Here is a 24,454-nt window from a genome sequence, read left to right as displayed (position 1 = left end):
CTCACTTCCCACTGCGGGATCTTCGTCCCAAACGCGCTACTATTGTGCCATGGCCCTGAAAAGACGTCTTGTTTCACGAAGTCTAGTTCTGGTGTCCTCTGGCCGTGAGCAGATGAAAGCAGCGCTCCTGCGAACAGCCGATGGTGCTCCGTGACTTCTGCAGGACAGGGAGTCTATTCAGTTCTACTTTTTGAAAAAGCTGCGCGCAGGGGCTGAGGAGGGACGGGCGCTCACTGCGGCATCCACGTGTGATCTGTGGGAAGATGGCGGCGCAAATTCCCGTTTGCGGCGGCCTCACCCGGTACCGTCCATGCAGCGTCTTTGTCCACGTCTGCGTCTAAGTTTGTGTCTTGGTTTGATGGCTGGGAGAGCCTGGTCTGCTGCGTCCTGTGGGCCCAGGGACCACGGTCCTGCCTGGAGCTGCGCCCGAACAGGAAACACCGAGGGCGGTCTGACAGGACGCGGAAGCGGGGCAGGCTAAGCTAACTGCTAGCCCATGCAGACCGGCCCTGCCTGGAGCTGCGCCCGAGGAGGAAACACCGAGGGCGGTCTGACAGGACGCGGAAGCGGGGGCAGGCTAAGCTAACTGCTAGCCCATGCAGACCGGCCCTGCCTGGAGCTGCGCTCGAACAGGAAACACCGAGGGCGGTCTGACAGGACGCGGAAGCGGGGCAGGCTAAGCTAACTGCTAGCCCATGCAGACCGGCCCTGCCTGGAGCTGCGCCCGAGGAGGAAACACCGAGGGCGGTCTGACAGGACGCGGAAGCGGGGCAGGCTAAGCTAACCGCTAGCCCATGCAGACCGGCTGTTCCGACAGTCATCCTGGCTGGCGTTCGTTCTCCTGGACAGTGATCTTTTTGTTGTTGTTTAGTTTGGATATGTGTGTTAGTTTGTATATATGTGTTGTACTTCTTGTAGTCTGGATATGTGTTGCTGTCTTTGTGTTGCGCTGCTGCGGGGGCTGGGGGAAACGATGTGCGCAAGTGCACGAAATGAAAGCACAAATAAAGTGTTCCTGATCCTGCTTCTGATTCTGGTTCTGACGGGGGTCCTCTGTGACAGATACCGCAGAGCCGTTGCAGTCCCTCCCCCTCCCTCCCCCCTTCTCACTTGGCCAAACCGCTGTCTTTCTATCCATCTTTCCTATAAACTGCGTGACCCTGGGACCCAAACGACACGTGTTCCGTCTCCCCTCGGGTCGTCATTACAACCCATCACTGTCCTGCTCTAACCTCCAGAACACAGGCCCATGAACCGCCGGGGGGTGGGGTGGGGGGGGGTCCAAGCTAAGCCATGTCTTACTTGCAGCTGGCGCAGACGAAGCAGCGGGGGTGGTAGGTCTTGCCGAGGGCGGACACCACCTCCCCTTCGATGAACTCCTGGCAGCTGAAGCAGCGCGTGCCGTAGAGCCGCTGGTAGTCCAGCGTGCAGATGTAGTCCCCCTGGCGCACGAAGAAGCCGCCCTGGGCCAGGTCACTGCCGCACACTGCACATGGAGGGATGGGAGGAATGTGGCGGGGGGGGGGAGGGGGAAGAGGGACAGAGACAGGAAGGAGGGATGGGAGGACAGAGAGAACAAAGGGGAGAGATCATCAGAACGGACCGAACATGAGGTGATTAAATGGGCAAAGAAGCAGAAATTCCTCATCAAGATGAACGGACCGACGTAACACGAAGAGTCACGAACACCATAATTCATGATCATTTTCGCCACGCGGCGCTTTGTTCCTCCCAGGGCGAGTGATGCGATGACGTCCTCGTTCAGATGACGTCACGAAACGCCGACAGGACGGCCGTTCTTCATCGGCTGTCATGACGTACGAGTTGTCAAACCGCCTGACAGTTCAGCACTCAGCCCTGTTACTGACGTGGGCCTCTGAGCACGCTCGCTCCTGAGTGTGTGTGTGTGTGTGTGTGTGTGTGTGTGTGTGTGTGTGTGTGTGTGTGTGTGTGTGTGTGTGTGTGTGTGTGAGTAAGAATGGGCATGTTTAAAGATATTGAAAATCACCAAAAAACAATCACTTTTATAAATCTCTCTCTCTCTCTCTCTCGCTCTCTCTCTCTCTCACTCTCTCTCTCTCTCTCTCTCGCTCTCTCTCTCTCTCTCTCGCTCTCTCTCTCTCACTCTCTCGCTCACTCTCTCTCTCTCTCTCTCTCTCTCTCTCTCTCGCTCTCTCTCTCACACTCTCTCTCTCGCTCTCTCGCTCACTCTCTCTCTCTCTCTCTCTCTCTCTCTCGCTCTCTCTCTCTCTCTCTCTCTCTCTCTCTCTCTCTCTCTCTCTCTCTCTCTCTCTCTCTCTCTCTCGCTCTCTCTCTCTCATTCCCACGGCAAGCCAGCTGAAGCAGGACCGTGGCAACCACATAATAGAAACGCACACATCCCCATGACATCACAGAGGGGCGCGCCCCAGGGGAAGCCTCACTCCCTGTTTCCACTCCTTTAGCAAAAACAAAGTCGCTCCTTTCTTTTTCTTTTTTTTTCCCACCTTTTCACCCAGCCACTGATAGGACTTCCTCTCCTGCCTCCCCCCCGCCTCCCTTCTTAGAAAACCGACGGAGAGAAAAAGGACGGAGTTGTTGTGCTGCCTGCTTTCTGCCCCGGGACTGCTCCGTGAACTTTCAACACCCTGCGCTGTCTATGCACACACACACACACACACACACACACACATATGCATGCACGTGCACGCGCGCACGTGCACGCGCCAGTACATAAACCCACGCAAACGCGCGCGCGCACACACACTTTTGCAGGATTGTGTGAAGGTATGTGGTAACACTCCTGTGTAACATGTGGATGAGACTGCTATATGCAAACCTTCACACACACACACACACACACACACACACACACACACACACACACACACACACACACACACACACACACACACACATTTGCACCACTGCCTGCAGGTTTCTTGGCTCTCATTAACGTCTCTGTGTAAACTGAAGTCGCACCTCGCCTGCAGCCGCGTCCTACTGACAGCGCCGTATAACACGCTGCAGCACATCCGCCGCAGAACAGCGGCAGCCCTGTAAACCCGGACCACCTTCCCTCCCGTCCACAACCCGAGACCTGTTTACAAGCCCCCTCGTTCATTATACCTGTTGTTGTCTGCAGAAGGGGAGCGGTTATTGGGTCGCTTTGGTTTTGGTTAACTTGCCCTTTTACTGCTGTGGTGCAAGCACAGCGCCTCCCGGGCAAAACGGAGGGGTTTTTACTACGCTCCTGCCTTCTGTTTTCTCTGAAAGTAGTGCGTTACGCCTCGCTGTTTATGCCCCCCCCCCCGCAGCGGAGGCAACGCAAAGGACAGCTCTTTAAATCCACATGTTTGCATCTACAAGGCACTGCCGGAACAACACCAACAAGTCCACGTCTCGCTGCTGTTGCAGGAAAAACCTGCAAATTCCTGCTTTTCATGCTTGGCTACGACTTCAAAACGGGAACGAATCCAAAAACCAACAGTTTAATTTTAATAAAAAGTAGGGCAAAAAAAAAAAAAAAAGAAATTCAAAACCAAACACGCTTCAGGAAAATGCATAGTTTGCAGGTCTGGTAGCATGAATTCTCACCGCTAACCTTCACATTTCCCCTCCTAGTTGCACAACAACCCCTCCCGTCCGTGACCCACTTGTAAAAAACGTTGGACAACGCGCTGGACAAACTCTGTCCACCTTGTGCACGAGCTGTTATCGAGCTCTCCCAGGGTTGCAGCCAGCCAATAAAACAACCAAAACAATGAGCCTCCAATGTTTTCCCAGGAAGTGGGTGACATAGTTTCCAGCGGCCGGTCTCTTCTCATTGGTCCACGATGCTGCGGCGTGAGCCAAGCGGCTTCCTCATATCCGGTTCAGATGGCCGGCTATGTGTTCAAATGAGCTAATGCTCCGGACTCCCCCCCCCCCCCCCGGAGTAAACAACAGCAGAATGGAAAGCTGTGTGGTTACGGCAGGGGGAGAGAGGGACGACAGAATCAGAACCAGAACCAGAAATACTTTGTTATATCATGTCATGCATGAAATGAACACAAAGACAAAAACACATCCAAAAACTACAAGAACACACATAGCCAAACTAACACACATGTCCAAACTAACACACATAGCCAAACTAAACAAGAAATTCACTGTCCAGGAGAACGACCGCCAGCCAGGATGACTGTCGGAACCGCCGGTCTGCATGGGCTAGCAGTTAGCTTAGCCCGCCCCGCTTCCGCGTCCTGTCAGACCGCCCTCGGTGTTTCCTCTTCGGGCGCAGCTCCGGTCAAGGCCGTGGTCCGTGGGCCCACAGGACGCAGCAGACCAGGCTCTCCCAGCTGATCCAGCACCAGCTCTCCCAGCCATCAAACCAAGACACACTTAGACGCAGACGTGGACAAAGACACTGCATGGACGGTACTGGGTGAGGCCGCCGCAAACATGAACTCGCGCCGCCATCTTCCCACACCGGAAGTGGATATGGAGTCGGTCTCCCTTGATCGGGCTGTACCTAAACCTTCAACAATCTCTCTTTTTGGTAGGGCAGTAACACAACAGATTTGTGACAAGCACAGCTAGCAAACTAATATAGAAACTTCATCCACATTAAAAAACAAAAACCAAAAACAAAACAGAGACAGGGTCTGTGACAGATTTCCTTGTAACAGTATTTTGGAAAAGTCACAGTGCGATAGAAGGACAGACAGACCCCATTCACTATGAGCATGGGATCTGTATCTAACGACATTGTCTGAATAAGGACAAATCTGATAAAACGCTTTGCATTCCCGCCTGGTATTTGTGTTCCTGATGTCTGCAATCTGTCCACATTGTTCTCAAATGCCATGTCTGCTTGTGCTATCCAAAGACGAGTAGGCAGTCTATCAACACCAGAAACAATACTGACGCTAAAAAAACATCTTCATCATTGTGATCACCTTCACTGAAGAGGTGACTTTTTTACCGTAATATCTCTAAGACAGCCGCATGTCATTTTCCCACAGTCTTGTAAACAACAGCTGCGAATGTCACTGTCATGGCCGCTCCCGGGTGTCAGACCCCTCCAGCCGTGTTTCCTGCATCTCACGCCCTGCTATCTGACACCATTCCAGTCCAGAGTCCAGTCCAGTTTCCATCGGTTACCCATTTGCCCCAAAGCTGTTGTTGATTTTTCAATTATATATCCTTGTATTTAAGTTCGGCTGCTTAGTTTGTTGGTCGTCAGACCGTACCGCCATGTGTCCTTGTGTGGTCCTGACACCCTCGTCTTTCCTTTTGTTTCATACCGCGTCTGTATTTTGGGTCCTCAATTCCTGTTTAACTACTACTACTACTAGCTGCAGGACGCTATGTCAACACCACAGGTTACTATGTCACCGACGTGAGCACAGCACGCAGTACGAACTGCATTACTGCAACGACATCTGGCTGATTGGGAGTCAGAAACGGCCACGGTGCCACAGCACTTCCGGACGGGGTCCGATCCCGCTGTGCTTGCAACGCGTGCTGCATCCATTTACACCTCGTCTCCAGAAAACATATTGAGATATATGTTCTTACTTGGTGTGCACCTGCTATGTTTGACAGGCTCGCACCGGCTTGTTTGACAGGATCGGACCTACTACATTTGACAGGATCGGTCGGACCTGCTACGTTTGACAGGATCGCACCTGCTATGTTTGACAGGATCACACCTGCTATGTTTACAGGATCGCACCTGCTATGTTTACATGATTGCACCTGCTACGTTTGACAGCATCGGACCTACTATGTTTACAGAATTGTACCTGCTATGTTTGACAGGATCACACCTGCTATGTTTACAGGATCGCACCTGCTATGTTTACATGATCGCACCTGCTACGTTTGACAGCATCGGACCTACTATGTTTACAGGATCGCACCTGCTATGTTTACATGATCGCACCTGCTATGTTTGACAGGATCGCACCTGCTATGTTTGACATGATCGCACTTGCTATGTTTGACAGGATTGCACCTGCTATGTTTACATGATTGCACCTGCTACGTTTGACAGCATCGGACCTACTATGTTTACAGGATCGCACCTGCTATGTTTACAGCATCGCACCTGCTATGTTTACATGATTGCGCCTGCTACGTTTGACAGCATCGGACCTACTATGTTTACAGGATCGCACCTGCTATGTTTACATGATCGCACCTGCTACGTTTGACAGCATCGGACCTGCTATGTTTACAGGATCGCACCTGCTATGTTTACAGGATCGCACCTGCTATGTTTACAGGATCCCACCTGCTATGTTTACATGATCGCACCTGTTATGTTTACAGGATTGCACCTGCTATGTTTACAGGATTGCACCTGCTATGTTTACAGGATCGCACCTGCTATGTTTACATGATCGCACCTGCTATGTTTACAGGATCGCACCTGCTATGTTTACATGATCGCACCTGCTATGTTTACAGGATCGCACCTGCTATGTTTACAGGATCGCACCTGCTATGTTTACATGATCGCACCTGCTACGTTTACATGATCGCACCTGCTACGTTTGACAGCATCGGACCTGCTATGTTTACATGATCGCACCTGCTATGTTTACAGGATCGCACCTGCTATGTTTACAGGATTGCACCTGCTATGTTTACAGGATTGCACCTGTTATGTTTGACAGGATCGAGAGGAAGACAGATTCCCAGAGAAAAAAGGGGGTCACGGGCTGCGAGAGGTTGAGACGGAAAGGGAGAGTGAGACACCGAGACAGAAATCCTCAGTCAGAATCTTGAGTGGAATTCCTTTCATCTCCTGTTTCAGTCCGTGTTATTTATACCTGTGGCGCCATATGGCACACGGCTCCCTGCAGCAGGGCAACTCTCCTCCCCTTACTGCCGTGCAGCTCGGTTGCGAAAGCAGTAGCAGCCAAGGCAGCCAGCAAACAACCCCGCGAGCTCCGTCATTTACGCAAAGGATAAAGCCCATCTATCATTTATAGATAGCAGCACTGCATCCTGCTGAAGACAACAGCAAATCTGTCCTTCTACAGTGTCCCGCGCAACTCCAGCGTAGCTCCGATAACACACACATAGTATTGCATGGACTGCGAAAAGTACAAAGCCAGTCACTTAAAATGGATCTAACGAAAATGAATGTGCTTGTTATTCCCGTGTGTGTGTGTGTGTGTTTGTGAGTCAGTGTGTGTGTGTGTGAGTGCTTCACATAAATGAACTCAGCCAGCTGACATATTGCCGCCAACAGAGACTGTTCCTGTCTGCCTTTCCATCATCTCTAATGGAAGCCATCAAGCTATCTTCCTCTCATCCTTTACTCATCCCTCCGACAATCCCGCCCTCTGTTCTCCCATCTTGCATTCACTTCAGATGTGGTAGTGGACAAAGTAGGTTAAACCCCGCACTATTTTAGGCTGCTGCCCTTTGCCAACCGCCGTCAAATCAAATCAGATCAAATCAGGAGCTCCGCGTCAAGAGCGTGGCCGTAAGATAGAGTAACGCACATTTAACACTCCGAGAGCAACACACGCTGACGAACAACAGACACGCGAAGTCCTCCATTTTACAACACGTGCATGCCCACACACACACACACACACACACACACACACACACACACACACACACACACACACATGCACTTGCACGTACGTACACACACGCACACACACACTGGACCCGATTAAATGGCTTCCAAGAAGCGACTTCATCATTCTGAGAGCATTCCATCACCATGACAACGGAGGATGTGATCACTCAAACTCAAAGTTGAGATCATGATGGTGCAATTAGCCAATTAGTCGTGAGGTCCGCGGGCCAGAAGCTGAGCCGAGGCGATCCACAACACCCATACACGAGAGGGCCGATGGGGCTTGAACATGGGAAATCTATGTGTATAGTTACATGGAGGGTGTGTGTGTGTGTGTGTGTATGTGTGTGGGTGTGTGTGGGTGTGTGTCTGGGTGTGTGTGTGTGTCTGTGGGTGTGTAGGGGTTATATTGTGTAAGTGTTCATGTTTGAGGGCGATTTTTGGTTTGAATACAAGTCAGTAGCTTTTCCCTATGACTATACCTCTCCCTCACACACATACACACTCTCTCACCCTGTCCCTCCCTCCCTCTCTCTCTCTCTCTGTCTTTCTCCCTCTCTCTGTCTCTCTCTCTCTCTCTTTCTCCCTCCCTCTCTCTCTCTCTCTCTCTTTCTCTCACACTTTTGCTCTCCCTCGCTGTCTCTTTCGCTGTCTCTCTCTCCCTTCCTGTCTGTCTCTTTCTGTCTGTCTCGCTTCCTCTCTCTCTCGCACGTTGTCTCTCTTTCGTCTGTCTCTCTGTCTCTCTCTCTTGCTCTCCCTCACTGTCTCTCTCTCTCTCTTCCTCGCTGTCTCTCTCTCTCTTCCTCTCTGTCTCTTTCTGTCTGCCTCGCTTCCCCTCTCTCTCACACTCTCCCTCTCTCTTTCTGTCTGTCTCTCTGTCCCTTTCTCTCTCTCTTGCTCTCCCTCACCGTCTCTCTCTCTCTTCCTCACTGTCTCTCTCTCTCTCTCTCTCTCTCTCTCTCTCTCTCTCTGTGTGTCTGTCTCTCTCTTCCTCTCTGTCTCTTTCTGTCTGCCTCGCTTCCCCTCTCTCTCACACTCTCCCTCTCTCTTTCTGTCTGTCTCTCTGTCCCTTTCTCTCTCTCTTGCTCTCCCTCACCGTCTCTCTCTCTCTCTTCCTCGCTGTCTCTCTCTCTCTGTCTCCCTCTGTGTCTCTGTCTCTTTCTTCCTCTCTGTCTCTTTCTGTCTGTCTCGCTTCCCCTCTCTCTCACACTCTCCCTCTCTCTTTCTGTCTGTCTCTCTGTCCCTTTCTCTCTCTCTTGCTCTCCCTCACCGTCTCTCTCTCTCTCTCTCTCTCTCTCTCTCTCTCTCTCTCTCTCTCTCTCTCTCTCTCTCTCTCTCTCTCTCTCTCTCTCTGTGTCTGTCTCTCTCTTCCTCTCTGTCTCTTTCTGTCTGTCTCGCTTCCCCTCTCTCTCACATTCTCCCTCTCTCTTTCTGTCTGTCTCTCTGTCCCTTCCTCTCTCTCTTGCTCTCCCTCACCGTCTCTCTCTTCCTCGCTCTCTCTCTCTCTCTCTCTCTCTCTGTCTCTGTCTCCCTCTGTGTCTCTGTCTCTCTCTTCCTCTCTGTCTCTTTCTGTCTGTCTCGCTTCCCCTCTCTCTCACATTCTCCCTCTCTCTTTCTGTCTGTCTCTCTGTCCCTTCCTCTCTCTCTTGCTCTCCCTCACCATCTCTCTCTCTCTCTCTTCCTCGCTGTCTCTCTCTCTCTCTCTCTCCCTCTGTCTCCCTCTGTGTCTCTGTCTCTTTCTTGCTCTCTCGCTCTCCCTCTCAAATTCAAACTCAAGGAGCTTCATTGGCATGAACAGAAAACACGCCATTGCCAAAGCAGTTTGCAAAAGACTAAAACATGACATCACATATTAAACACACATCAAGTTCACATGACATCACACATTAATACATAAGCATGCTCCGTATCTTTGCCCACCTAAGCAGTCAACCCCTGTTTTCCTCACTGCCATACAGTACAGCTGAGTGCAGTGACTCAGCAGCATAGTATATCATGGGGGTCTCACAGTGGTTGTGAGTCCCCCAGGCTGTGGCAGCAGATCCGTGTTTAGCTGCCAGAGGAGCTGCTGTTCCTTCACCAGGAGAACTGCCAGCTCCTCCTCGGGGCTTAACAGTAGGAAGTTTGGTGTTTTCTTGGCTATTTCCCCCGAAGTGGAAGTGTCTTACTGACGAGAACTTCCCACAGTGGAGGAGGAGGAGGTGCATCTCTGTTTCTACCTCCCCCTGCCCAGCAGTGGCCACATATACGCTCCTCTCTGGGCGGCCATGTTGGTCTGTGTCTTCCTGTTTCTATGGCCAGCTGGTGGTCACTGAGCCTGTATGTGGTCTCTGCTTCGTATCTCTGGCAGAGCGGAGGTACTCGGCCAGTCTATATTCTCTGTTTAGGGTCAAATAACAGCTTGGTGTACTCTGGGTTTTAGTTTCATTTCTCCAATGTTCCCAACACAGATCTTTTGACTGATTCATAATTTGTTTTATTCTGCTGCTGGTATCAGCTGACTGAGGGGACTGTTTTCAGGGTTCAGCTCTTGGGTTTTTTTATGCCTTGAAGTGAAGGGTGTCTTTTGGGCTTGAATTTAGATGCATCCAAAATGTTATGGCCCATTTTGGGATGTTTAACAAGTAGTGGGAAACGGCCCAGTTCTGCTCGGCAGGCGTTATTTGGTGTCTTCCTTTGAACATTTAATATTTTTCTGCAGAATTCAGCGTGGAGGGCCTCTATCGGGTGTTTGTCCCATGAGCCAAGCTCCAATCCACTGAGCGGGCCCCAGACCTCACTTCCATACAAAGCTATGGGTAAAATAACATCATCAAATATTTTTGTCCAGACTCTAACTGGAATCTTAACCTTTAATAATTTGGTTTTTAATGCATACATTGCCCTGCATGCTTTTCTTTGAGTGTGCATATTGCCACACTGAAACTTCCTGATGCAGATATGGACAGACCGAGGTACGTATAGTTTTTTTGTGTGTGTTCAATTAGGGTGCTATTCAAAGCGAAGTGGTATTTGTTTTCAAGGCATCTGGGGGTTTTTTTCTGAAAGATCATGATTTTGGTTTTCTAAAAGTTTACATCCGATGCCCAGTTTTGACAGTATTTTCCTAGGATGGACAGGTTATGTTGAAGACCATCACTGGTTGGGGACAACAGAATAAGGTCATCTGCATAAAGCAGGTATTTAATCTCTGCGTCCTAGAGTGTGAAGCCCGGAGCTGCTGAATGGTCCAGCTGGTCTGCAAGTTCATTTATGTACAGGTTTGGAGAAGTAGGCGAAGGCGGTGGGGTGGGGGAGTTGCTGGGGTCGGGAGGAGCTGGTGGTTTAGCAGCAGGGGAGAGGGTGTGTGTTGGGACAGTGGCATGTGTTCAGCCGGATGAATATACATGACAGCTCTTCTCCTGGGGTTGCTCCTTCATCTCTTGTAGCTCTCTTGCTGAAGGTCAAGTCTCTGTTAGCTGTATCTTCCTTTAATGTCAGGGCCTGGGCTCGTAGGGAGCTATTCTCCTCCTCCAGCTCTCGTACGGTCTGTGTCAGCTGTCTGAGTCTCTTCTGGGTCTCCTTCAGCTCTGAGGTGGTTTTCTGGTTCCCCCTCATCAGCTCTGCCATGGTCTCCTGGCTGTCCTGCTTCAGCTGCTGGAGCTCGTGTCTCAGCTGTTGGGTGGTGTCAGACTCAGTTAGCCTGGCCAAAGTGAGCTCCCTGAACTCAGTGAAGTCCAGCTCCAGGAGGGACAGGCTCTGTCTTAGTTGTTGAAGGAATTTGGGGGGTGTTGGATGGGTGGGGCCAGATGGACTGGTGGTTGGTTTGGTCTGGTTCTGTGACCTCTGGGACCACGCTGTCATCCTCCTCTTCCTGTTCTGACGCTGTGTCTCCTGCTACAGTGCTGCTGTTGGGTCGCTCTCTCTCAGTTTCTGCCTTCATCTTGGGGAAGAGTTCCTCAAAGGAGTTGAGGTTTGCCTCATTTCCTTGTATCAGCACTGTACCTCTTTTAGTATAGTAGGTAATGGTGAGCAGGGGGTTGTCTGTGTCTAGAGTTTCGTCTTGACACACAGTTAAGTGGCCACCACAACCAATGCCTTCTTTGGCAATGTGTGTGTAGTTTTTACAGATTAACTGTTTCCACACGCTGATGTCCTCCGTATGGAAGAGGAGGTTGTTTTTGTTTTTTTTAATCTTTTTGTTGTCATAAAAGATGTAGTCAAAAAACAGTTTCTCTGTATTGGCCAAGAGTGTTTCCTCTTTGTGTTTTTTCTTGGCTCTAGCACTGCTACAGCTAGCAGGGTAATCTACCTGTCTAGCCCTGCTACAGCTAGCAGGGTATTCTACCTGTCTAGCACTGCTACAGCTAGCAGGGTATTCCACCTGTCTAGCACTGCTACAGCTAGCAGGGTAGTCTACCTGTCTAGCACTGCTACAGCTAGCAGGGTATTCCACCTGTCTAGCACTGCTACAGCTAGCAGGGTAGTCTACCTGTCTAGCACTGCTACAGCTAGCAGAGTAGTCTACCTGTCTAGCATTGCTACAGCTAGCAGGGTATTCCACCTGTCTAGCAATGCTACAGCTAGCAGGGTAGTCTACCTGTTTAGTACTGCTACAGCTAGCAGGGTAGTCTACCTGTATAGCACTGCTACAGCTAGCAGGGTAGTCTACCTGTCTAGCACTGCTACAGCTAGCAGGGTAGTCTACCTGTCTAGCACTGGTACAGCTAGCAGGGTAGTCTACCTGTCTAGCACTGCTACAGCTAGCAGGTAGTCTACCTGTCTGCTGTTGCTGTTTGACTCCATCTCTATGGTAACACTCTCTGCTCCAACTGCCAGGATCACAAGATTAGCTACTTTTTTTTGACGTTTTAGGCCAATCGTTCTTTTAAATTTGATTTTGTTTCACTTCTTCCAATGTTGCAGATGAAGTGTCTTCTGTTTCTTTTCTTGTCTTTTTCCTGTTTTTCTTTATCAGCCTCTTTTCTTCTCTTTTTTGTGGTATAATAGATATTTTTGTTGATATTTGTCTCCCTTTTCAATCTCTGTACCTTTATGCTGCTGTTCACAGGTTGTCGGTTTCCTCTGTGTCGCTTTCTTCATCACAAAGTTGAGGACATTTCAGGGGCTCACTTTGTGTGTGGCCTCTCAGATCTCTCTCTCTCTCGCTCTCTCTCGCTGATACTCACATCCTTGGGCACCAAACTACCCATCTCATATTTTGTTCTTATTTCTATTTCTTATTTCATCGTGTATTTCGACCTGTTTTTGTTTTGCTTGTTTCTGTTTGTTTCTATTTTCTTGTTATCTTGTATCTTGTTAGTTTTTTTGTGTCCCCCCCCCCTTCTCGTTAGTAGAACACGAGTGTCTGTAATAGGACCCAGCGTCCCCTTGGGGATGGATAAGGTATTCTGACAACACACTCATAACAGGGCAATAAACCTGGGACTCTTATCACAGCGCCAGTAAAAGAGGGGGGCACGGTTTTCATGGCTGCTGGAGAGACAGGGCCTTTACATGATACAATAAACTCACCCAGTGCATCTGCGAGGAACTCCGTTCACAGCTAAATCAAAGCGCTGCTTCCTGTCATATAGCCCATAGATTTTCTGCTCGGGGGGAACACAGGAATCCTAAGATCCACTTCCTTCTGTCCTCCACTGACGTCAGAGGATGTACATAGTTTGCTTGCTTTTTGGTGTTATTTTGAGGCAAAACTTTGCTGTTCATGTCCATTGTGTGGTCCACCAGGGAGGGAGATGGAGAGATGGATCCCATTCAGTCGAGCCACCATGCATGCTCTTATCCATCTATTGTGCGTCTTTGTGTTTGTGTGTGTGTGTGTGTGTGTGTGTGTGTCTTATTCAAGTGTGACGACCACGGGTGTGTAGACTCGCTAGCCCTTGGCTAACGGGTTGGACCCTTCAGCTGACTGGTTAGCGTAGGCTCCCGTGGTGCGGGCGTTCCGAACGGCTGCGGCGATTCCCGGCTGCCCCTGAATTCGCTACATTCCCGAAGGAGGGGGGGGGTAGTGTAACGATCACGGAGGAATACACTCGCTAGCCCTTGGCTAACGGGTCGGACCCTTTAGTCCACTGGTTAACGTTGTTGTCCGTGGTGCGGGAGACGCGGGTTCGCGTCCCGGCTGCGGCGGATTCCTGGCTGCCCCCGGAATTCTCTGCATTGGTGTCGGAAGTGGGATGGTGAGGCCATCCGAAGCGCGTGCGCCCAGAGGCGTAAGGGAGCGGGTATGCTGAAGCGCAGGGACGCGCTTGCCGAAGGAGGGGGGTAGTGTAACGACCCCGGATGTGTAGACTCGCTAGCCCTTGGCTAACGGTTTGGACCCTTCAGCTGACTGGTTAGCGTAGGCTCCCGTGGTGCGGGAGACCCGGGTTCGCGTCCCGGCTGCGGCGGATTCCTGGCTGCCCCCAGAATTCTCTGCATTGGTGTCGGAAGTGGGATGGTGAGGCCATCCAAAGCGCGTGAGCCCAGAGGCGTGAGGGAGCTGGTATGCTGAAGCGCAGGGACGCGCTTCCCGGAGGAGGGGGGTAGTGTAACGACCCCGGATGTGTAGACTCGCTAGCCAGTTGGCTAACGGTTCGGACCCTTTAATTGAGTGGTTAGCGCGGTCGCGGCCCGGGTTCGTGTCCCGGCTGCTGCCGTATTCGCTACGCTGGAAGGGTCTGACCCGTTAGCCAATCGGCTAGCGAGTCTACCCATTCATGGTCGTTACATGGTATCCAATACAGTTCAGTATGAAACATCGATATGTTGTGCGCTTACTGCACCGAGTAACCTTGACCACACCTCGTGTGTTATGTTGACTGCCAATGCGTGCAAGTGTTACCATGTGTGTCTGTCTTTGCACGTACTCTGTCTAAGTCATGACTTTGACTTTGCAATCTTGGGCCTGCTGATATTGATTTGGGCAGTCACGGAGCTGGCCTTGACATTTCCCTGGTTGATTTCCTAACAAGCAACACAGTCCTGTTTCACTCCAGCCCGCCACCTGCCTCCCCATACACGGGGCTGAACTCCAAGCAGAGATCTATCTGCCAGGGCAATAGCCGAGGGACGCAAGCGTTCTATGTGTGTGTATCGCTGGGAAATGACACACACACGCATGCACACACGCAGACACACACACACACTTGTTCACTTATTCTGAGTCAGGCAGAATTTGGTCCACTAGGAGATAAAACAAGAGCTTTCGCTCTATGTATGGAAGGGAGTTCCTGCAGGTGGCTGTGCTGTTACAGGTTGTGTGTGCAATGACACGTTTGACTGACCCTCCTCTTCCCTCAAGTGCATGCGAGCGCGTGTGTGTGTGTGCGTGTTTTCTCGTCTCACCAATCTGTGTGTGTGTGTGGGGGGGGTGCATGCATGCCTCTATGTGTGTGTGTGTGCGTGCATGTGTGTGCATGCATGCACCTGTGTGTGTGTGTGTGTGTGTGTGTGTGTGTGTGTGTGTGTGTGTGTGTGTGTGTGTGTGTGTGTGTGTGCATGTATGCACCTGTGTGTAGTGTGTGTGTGTGTGTGGGGGGGGTTGCATGCATGCCTCTGTGTGTGTGTGTGTGTGTGTGTGTGTGTGTGTGTGTGTGTGTGTGTGTGTGTGTGTGTGTGTGCATGCATACACCTGTGTGTAGTGTGTGTGTGTGTGTGTGTGTGTGTGTGTGTGTGTGTGTGTGTGTGTGTGTGCATGCATACACCTGTGTGTAGTGTGTGTGTGCGTGTGTGTGCATGTATGCACCTGTGTGTAGTGTGTGTGTGTGGGGGGGGGGGTTGCATGCATGCCTGTGTGTGTGTGTGTGTGTGTGTGTGTGTGTGTGTGTGTGTGCATGCATACACCTGTGTGTAGTGTGTGTGTGCGTGTGTGTGCGTGTGTGCATGTATGCACCTGTGTGTAGTGTGTGTGTGTGTGTGGGGGGGGGGTTGCATGCATGCCTCTGCGTGTGTGTGTGTGCGTGTGTGTGTGCGTGTGTGTGTGTTAAACACTCTTGGCTACATGACGTAGACACACAGCCCCTTGGCTATGTTCTAGCCAGGCTCCTTCCAAGAAGGAGACGGTCCAACAGCCCACACCCCAGTGAGCTCATCACAGCCAGCTGCTATTGTTGCACCGCGGACCCTCTCCCTCGACCCTCTCCGTCCCCCCCCACGTTCTGTCCAGCAGGGCCCGAGCACGTGACTGACCGCGCCTGTCGACCGCGCTGACTTCCAGGAAGCCATGCAGCTGGCCCCGGCTGTAATAACGATATGGATGAGTGACATTTCACACAGTTGGTGTCCTTTCTGGTTAGGAAGTGCCGGCTTGGGTTATTTTTACTTTGCGTTGCGTTACTTGTGCTTTGAGGAAAAAAACTATTTCGGGCAGCAGAAGACTGATCATATATATTATATATATATATATATATATATATATATATATATATATATATATATATATATATATATATATATATATATATATATAAACTGTTTTCCTGGATGGGTGTGGGTGCTGCGAGTACATCCATCAGGTATGTATGAGATGGTAAGCCGACATGTGAGGGAGCAAGAGGGAGGGAGGAGTTCGAGAGCAAAGAGGAGAATTTTCCCCCGTGTTTGGACCAAATTCTTCATACCCCGGTGATTAGTTCGTGCTCTGAGCCTGCGAACGCTAGGGCGTGTCCGCGCCTGTTGCTGGCGGCTGTGTATTCACTCCCCCCATTGTGTTGGGATGACGTGACGGCCCTTCACACACGTGAAAAACCGATCAGGGGTAAAAGACTGATGTGTGCCAAGCTGCTTCGGGCCTTTCCATGTAGGCGTGTCCCGCTGTGTGCTCGAGGCGTCTGAGACGCAGACGTAAACAGGATATAGCGCCACCCGCGTGCGGTGCCTAAACATAACGTCCCTCCTCATAAGCGCAGCTCGGTGCTGATCCTTACTGCCACCGAGGCATCAATTAGTGTCAAACACCGCTGCCCTAAGCTGCAATCTAGCACATCTTGAGGGGGTGGGAAGATGGCGGCGTGAATTCTCGTCTGCAGCGGCCTCACCCGGTACCGTCCACGCAGCGTCTTTGCCCACATCTGTGTCTAAGTTTGTGTCTTGGTTTGATGGCTGGGAGAGCTGGGGCTGGATCGGCTGGGAGAGCCTGGTCTGCTGCGTCCTGTGGGCCCGGGGACCACGGCGCTGCGCCCGAGGAGTAAGCGCCGAGGGCAACCTGACAGGAGGCGGGAGCGGGGCAGGCTAAGCTAACTGCTAGCCCATGCAGACCGGCAGTCTGGCGGCGGTCTCGCCTGGCATTGACTGTGGTGTTTTTGGCGGAGTGCGGGGAGGTGTGTTGAGGGTGTCTGGCTGGGAGAGCTGGCGTCGGATCAGCTGAGGGAGCCTGGTCTGCCGCCCGAGGACCACAGCCAGCCTGGTGCTGTGCCCTAAGAGGAAGCACCGAGGGCAACCTGACAGGAGGCGGGAGTGGGGCAGGCTAAGCTAACTGCTAGCCGTCCGGGTAGCGTGGCGGTCTATTCCGTTGCCTACCAACACGGGGATCGCCGGTTACAGACACAATTAGCCTTGTCTGTGTGTGGGAAGCCGGATCTGGGTATGTGTCCTGGGCGCCTCCTCTGGTCGGTCGGGGCACTTGAACTGGGGGGGGGGGGATAGCGTGATCCTCCCACGCTCTACATCCCCCTGGGGAAACTCCTCACTGTTGGGTGAAAAGAAGCGGCTGGTGACTCCACATGTATCGGAGGGGACATGTGGTAGTCTGCCGCCCGGATCGGCAGAGGGGGGGTGGAGCAGCGACCAGGCAGGACGGCTCTGGAAATGGGGTAATTGGCTAACACAATTGGGGGAGAAAAAAAAAGAAGATTACTCCATTATAATGTGACGGACACTTACTCCTGGTGGTTGGCGTCGAGAGCGCTGTGATTTCAGCAGTGACACTAAATATCTCAGGAACTCGTTCTTTCCGTTAGCACGTCAGCTGCACCATTTCTACGAGGCGGGGATTAAAGGGGCTAACATGTATGCTATCTGCTTGCACGGCTTGGTGTTGAATACACATTGCTGGCAAAGTGCTAACGGTTATCGCTCATCAGATCCGGCACTTTTAGCTGGCTGGCTAGCATCCAGGCTAGCTGCATTTGGCGCTAACACGGACGCGGGTCATGTGCTGTCCCCCCCCCCTCCCCCTCCAGGTGATCTTTGATAGCTCGGTATGGCCCACTTGGTCAGAGTTTGCACTGACTTGGACTGAATCTGTCAATGGTCACACAAATTAAAGATATCACGTGGAGGATAACGTCGGATTTCACAACACCTGATCAGCTTATGACCAAAGCAGAGGTCACCAAACCCTGCTGGCCTTCACTCCAACCCTCGCTTAACGCAGCTGGTTCTACTGGTTCCCTCACCCACCGAGACCTCGATTCATGGTGAAAAGCAGTGAAAAGCAGCAGGGGCGGCAGCTCCCCCGGCAGCTCCCCGGCAGCTCCCCCCGGCAGCTCCCCGGCAGCTCCCCGGCAGCTCCCCCGGCAGCTCCCCCGGCAGCTCCCCCGGCAGCTCCCCGGCAGCTCCCCCCGGCAGCTCCCCCGGCAGCTCCCCCGGCAGCAAGGCCCGGTGACCGCCGGTGCAAAGAGAGGAGTGCTGACTGCAGAACACAACTTCTGTGCGAGCGCAAGTGTGCTGAACTCGGCCAGAACCGGGAGGAAAAATAAACCGTCGTTGCATAATCCCCCTTTCATCCCTTTGAAGCCCCGGGTTCGAACGGAGGATGGAGTAACCGCATCCTCGGTAAACCTGGTACAGTTTATTTCTCTTCGCATCTCGTCTTCAGTTTCCAGCCCAGTCCACAGCTGGGGATTTCTGAAGAACCGTGCGGGCCCGCGGTACCCACCCAGCTGCTCCTCAGGACTCAGGGGGCAACAAGAGCACGCCTGGGTAGTACCTCACATTAAGTGGGGGCATGGCAATTAGGTGTATATCCTCGCATGGCCGTTGGCTCTGGGGGTGTTTCAGTGCGACTGAGCGGTGGCTGGCTCAAGGGTGGGGTTACCAGTACCCCAACATAGCTCTGCTTCTCAGCGTTCAGCCCACGTGGTATAAATACAGCCCCCGAACGCCTGGCATTTCATTAAGCGACCCCACGCTTCCTAATTAAGTGGCATCTAAAAGGCAGCCGAGGGCCTTTGTCAAAAACCTGAATCAGATCCCCATCCCCGTAATCACGACCTCCAGTCATTGGGAACTAATGACGTCTGGTATTAGCGTGTAATGAATACGCATGAGGTAAAGAGCACAACCTAAGGCGGGTAATCATCACGCGTTACTCATCCCAACCCTAGTTAGGCAGAAAAAAGAGGGATAAAGACAAAGGACGGAGGACGGAGGGGGATCAGGCTTAGAGAAATCCATCCACTTCCGGTTCAGTCAAACCCGGGTGCGAGGATCTTCTCACTCCGGGAAGAGGGTGGGGGGGGGGAATGTGCAGACGGGGAGTCTGGTGGCGCCGCACGCTGATGCAAGAATAAATGCGATAAAGTCCAGGAAGCTGTCGACACCGTGGCGACCCCACCGGTCGCCTAGCAACGGCAGCGTGTGTTGATAACAACAGCGCTCTGACACAAGGCTAGTGGTGAGAGACTGGAAGACGCGCCGGGCTGGGAGGGGAACACACACACACACACACACACACACACACACACACACACACACACACACACACCTATCCCCATTCACATGCACACTTATGAGGACATGCGTACTCACACCATAAAAATCTGACACCTACACCCCACCCCGAGGACAGTCACGGCGACACCACCCTACACATGCACCCACAAAAAAAACCTTTAACCTAACACCACACGGATGAGCCTGCACCTCCGCCCTTCTCCGCTCTGACCTGACCTATTGCCTGTAAACCCCCCCCCCCCACAGACTCTGGGCTGACATTATGCACAGCATTTGTCATTTGGGGTTGGCTTTAATAGAGTGCATTGACGTCACATTTAAGTGTCTTTTTGTGCAACAATGGTATTTTGTTGTCTCCCCCTCCTCCCCTTTTACCCCATCCCTCCGAGCCGTCCCGGTCGCTGCTCCACCCCCTTCTGCCGATCCGGGGGAGGGCTGCAGACTACCACACGCCTCCTCCGATACATGTGGAGTCGCCAGCCGCTTCTTTTCACCTGACAGTGCGGAGTTTCACCAGGGGGACGTAGCGCGTGGGAGGATCACGCTATCCGCCACCCCCGCCGAACTGGCGACTCGACCGACCAGAGGAGGCGCTAGATGCTAGTGCATCGACCAGAACACCGGCTTCCCACCCGCAGACACGGCCAATTGTGTCTGTAGGCACGCCCGACCAAGCCGGAGGTAACACGGGGATTTGAACCGCCGATCCCCGTGTTGGTAGGCAACGGAATCGACTGCTACGCTACGCTACCCGGATGTCCTAAAAAGTGCTTTCTGTTCTTGAGGCGTTGTAATCTTAGAAGTACACTGACCTTGGCGTTGCTATGATATAACATGACATGACATGACATGACATGACATGACATGACATGACATGACATGACATGGCATGATATGATATATGATATGAAATGAAATGATATGACATGACGTGATATTATATTATATGATATGATATGACATGACATGACATGACATGATATGACATGACATGATATGATATATGATATGAAATGATATGACATGGCGTGATATTATATGATATGACATGACATGACATGACATGACATGGCATGATATGATATATGATATGAAATGAAATGATATGACATGACGTGATATTATATTATATGACATGACATGACATGACATGATATGACATGACATGACATGATATATGATATGAAATGATATGACATGACGTGATATTATATGATATGACATGACATGACATGACATGACATGATATGATATGATATGAAATGAAATGATATGACATGACGTGATATTATATTATATGATATGGCATGACATGACATGATATGATATGACATGACATGACATGACATGAAATGATATATGATATGAAATGATATGACATGGCGTGATATTATATGATATGACATGACATGACATGATATGACATGACATGACATGACATGATATGATATATGATATGAAATGATATGACATGACGTGATATTATATGATATGACATGACATGACATGATATGACATGACATGACATGACATGACATGACATGACATGATATGATATATGATATGAAATGATATGACTTGACGTGATATTATATGACATGACATGACATGACATATTATGTGATATGAAATGATATAACATATGATAACTAATCCATAAAGATCAATGTTTGTATCTTTTCTGCTAACAAAGTTCATATCATCTTTTGCTCTTCAAAAAGCTCGATACAGATAGAGATGGTCTTCATCGTCCTGCAGGAAATGTGTTTTCACAGCCAGTACACGCACAGAAACATGCCGATAACCACACCGCGACGTATAGCTATACATACACACACATAAACACATGACATCCACTCACACCCACAGATAAGTCTGGCTCTGTGCTTGGTCAGCCAGGCCGTTCGGTCCGTGCTGCTGTGGCAGAAGGACAACAGCTGGACCAGAGTCGGCTCCTGTACCTGCAGCCTGGCGCCAGTGGTGTTGGATGTGGGTTGATGGGGGATTCGTTTACAACCACTTAGTGTTCTCACTTTATGAATAGCTTGTTTTGTGTTCACGTTAATAAACCCCTGCACCAATCCGCCCTTATATTTGAGTTTGGCCTTAATAACGTCATTCTTGGGGGCGTCCGGGTGGTGTGGCGCTCTATTCCGTTGCCTAGCAACACAGGGATCGCCGGTTCGAATCCCCGTGTTACCTCCGGCTTGGTCGGGCGTCCCTACGGACATAATTGGCTGTGTCTGCGGGTGGGAAGCCGGATGTGGGTATCGCTGCACTAGCGCCTCCTCTGGTCGGTCGGGACGCCTGTTCAGGGGGGGGGGGAATCGCGTGATCCTCCCACGCGCTACATCCCCCCTGGCGAAGCTCCTCACTGTCAGGTGAAAAGAAGCGGCTGGCAACTCCACATGTATGGGAGGAGGCATGTGGTAGCCTGCGGCCCTCCCCGGATCAGCAGAGGGGGTGGAGCAGAGACCAGGAAAGCTCGGAAGAGTGGGGTAGTTGGATGGGCACAATTGGGGAGAAAAAGGAGGGAAAATGTCATTCTTGCTCTGTCTCATTTAAAGGAAGCCCAGCCCCTGCACTGAAATGCCTCCTGCGCTTCTTTTCAGGCGGTGCTCCACGGGTGGAGGTCCTCCTGGGCTTGGAGTTAGGACCGTTTCTAAAGGTTATTGTCGTTACGGAGGTGGTGCTGCAGGATTGCATATAGTCAGCGATAAGCGATACTCTGTTATCCAGACCGTCTTTAAAAATGTCCCAGTCTGTGCACGCCAGTGAGCGCTGTAATTAAGTAATGGCGCCCTCCCACCAGTGGGTGGCGCCGTGGATTTGAGGCTTGGTGCGTTTGAGTTCCGATTTGTGGCGTGGAAGCAGGAGGACAACGTTGCGGTTCGAAATGCCCGAACACTGAACTCATCGGTAATGTAAAGTAAATACTTCTTCAGTAAAATAGTACCTCAAAAAACTAAAAGTACTTTGTACTGCTTAACCGTATTTCTCGCAACACAATACACACAATGTTGAATCAGAGGGCATATTTCTCTTTTAAGTTTTACAACAGAGACGTAAACCTACGGTACGGCGCCCTCCGAGGCTGCCGGAGGACACCGACAGGGGGGGTCAGAGGTCAGGGGTGTGGGTCGGTTACCTTTACAGACGAAGCATTTGATGTGGAAGTGCTTGTTCTGGACTCGCAGCACCTCCCCCTTGCACGGCTTGCCGCAGTTCTGACAGGGGATGGGGCCTCCGCCTCCGCCTCCGCCTCCGCCCGGCTTCTGCCTCTGCTGCTCCAGCGGGCTGTGGATGGCCTGCTGCTGAAACACTGTGGGGAGGAGACACACACAGAGCGAGGTCACGCCACCGCTACGCACAGCGCGCCAACGACAAAGAACAACGCCGTCAATTCCCCCTCGCTCCCTCGCGCTCGCACGCACGCTCCCGTGTGACCGGCCGCGGCGGCTCGGAAGGAATCCTGTGAAAGGACGTGTTCACCTTAAAAGGGCCAGCATCCATTCCCATCCCACTGGGCACAGCGAGGCTTTCGGGCACCTCCTGCTCCCCTTCTCCTTCCATCGGCGCCGCGAGACAATGCGCCCGCATACTGATGCATGCACGTCATGGCGTCCTTCATCAGCAGCCAGAGGCCGGCCGAATAAGAGCCCCTTTGTGTCCGCGCGGGAAAGGTCGGTGTTGACCGACCGGTTTCGTCCTCGCTGGGGTTTAAAAAAAAGGGAAATTCGACAACTGAACTGATCCAGGGTGAGGGTGGGGGTGGGGGTGGAGGTACGGACAGTATTCTGAAGTAATGTAACGCTGCTCTCCTGGTTTCAACCAACAACTTGTGTCTGCTTCAGTGTCTTTTTGTTTGTTTGTTTGTTTGTTTGTTTGTTTGTTTGTTTGTTGGTCACATTGTGATACTCTCTCTTACTGTTACTTTATGCTCTCTCTCTCTCTCCCCCTCTGTCTCTCTCTGTCTGTCTGTCTCTCTCTCCCCCCGTCTCTCTCTCCCCCCGTCTCTCTCTGTCTGTCTGTCTGACTGTCTGTCTGTCTCTCTCCCCCATCTCTCTCTCCCTCCCCCTCTCTCTGTCTGTTTTTCACTCTGTCTGTCTCTCTCGCTGTCGCTCCATCTGTCTCTCTCTCCCTCTGTGTGTCTCTCTCGCTCCGTCTGTCTCTCTCTCTCACTCTGTCTGTCTGTTTCTCTCCCTCTGTCCGTCTGGTTTTTCTCGCTCTGTCTGTCTGTCTGTCTCTCACTCTGTCTGTTTCTCTCGGTCTGTCTGTCTGTCTCTCTTGCTCTGTCTGTCTGTCTCTCTCTCCCTCTCTCTGTTTGTCTCTCTCATGCTCCATCTGTCTCTCTCTCACTCTGTCTGTTTCTCTCGCTCTGTCTGTCTGTCTCTCTCGCTCTGTCTGTCTGTCTCTCTTGCTCTGTCTGTCTGTCTCTCTCTCCCTCTCTCTGTCTGTCTCTCTCGCTGTTGCTCCATCTGTCTCTCCCTCTCTCTGTCTGCCTCTCTCACTCTGTCTGTCTCTCTCGCTCCGTCTGTCTCTCCCTCACTCTCTCTGTCTGTTTCTCTCTCCCTCTGTCTGTCTGTTTTTCTCACTCTGTCTGTCTGTCTCTCTCTCACTCTGTCTGTTTCTCTCGCTCTGTCTGTCTGTCTGTCTCTCCCTCTCTCTGTCTGTCTCTCTCATGCTCCATCTGTCTCTCTCTCACTCTGTCTGTTTCTCTCACTCTGTCTGTCTGTCTGTCTGTTTCTCTCTCCCTCTGTCTGTCTGTTTTTCTCGCTCTGTCTGTCTGTCTCTCTCTCACTCTGTCTGTTTCTCTCGCTCTGTCTGTCTGTCTGTCTCTCCCTCTCTCTGTCTCTCTCATGCTCCATCTGTCTCTCTCTCACTCTGTCTGTTTCTCTCCCTCTGTTTGTCTGTCTGTCTGTCTGTCTCTCACTCCCTCTCTCTCGTGTTCATGTAGACTGGGTGTTCTGACTATTCGGTCCCCAGCAGCAAGTTCAACGAGCCCCGCTGGCCTTTAGTCACCTCTGCAGTAAATTACATAAGAGCAGGCTGGAGTCTTTTGTGTGCATGAAGAAGACAAGCCTCTTCAAATTCCTCCGGATCAGAAATGTTGCCATGTGGAGAGGTCTGAGCTGTTTTTTTTTTGCCTAGCAGAAAGTCTTGTTCACTTTAGACAGGCCTCACGCCAACGTCTCACACAGTCTGACCCCAGAAAATCTGCTTTTCGCA

General features: G+C 51.4%; 1 protein-coding gene across 1 annotated transcript in view; it reads right to left on the bottom strand.

Annotated features, from left to right (window-relative positions):
- The window catches only part of ablim2 (actin binding LIM protein family, member 2), an 87,896-nt gene that overhangs the window by 52,897 nt on the left and 10,545 nt on the right, over positions 1–24,454 (bottom strand). The window contains exons 2-3 of the mRNA XM_056300226.1: positions 22,374–22,547; positions 1,303–1,486 (exon numbers count right to left, since the gene is read on the bottom strand). Of these exons, the coding sequence (XP_056156201.1) occupies positions 1,303–1,486; positions 22,374–22,547 (358 nt within the window). The remainder of the gene's footprint in view (positions 1–1,302; positions 1,487–22,373; positions 22,548–24,454) is intronic.

This window comes from Lampris incognitus, chromosome 20, assembly GCF_029633865.1.
Source record: "Lampris incognitus isolate fLamInc1 chromosome 20, fLamInc1.hap2, whole genome shotgun sequence".
NCBI lineage: Eukaryota > Metazoa > Chordata > Actinopteri > Lampriformes > Lampridae > Lampris > Lampris incognitus.
This window is presented reverse-complemented; position numbering and strand designations above follow the sequence as displayed.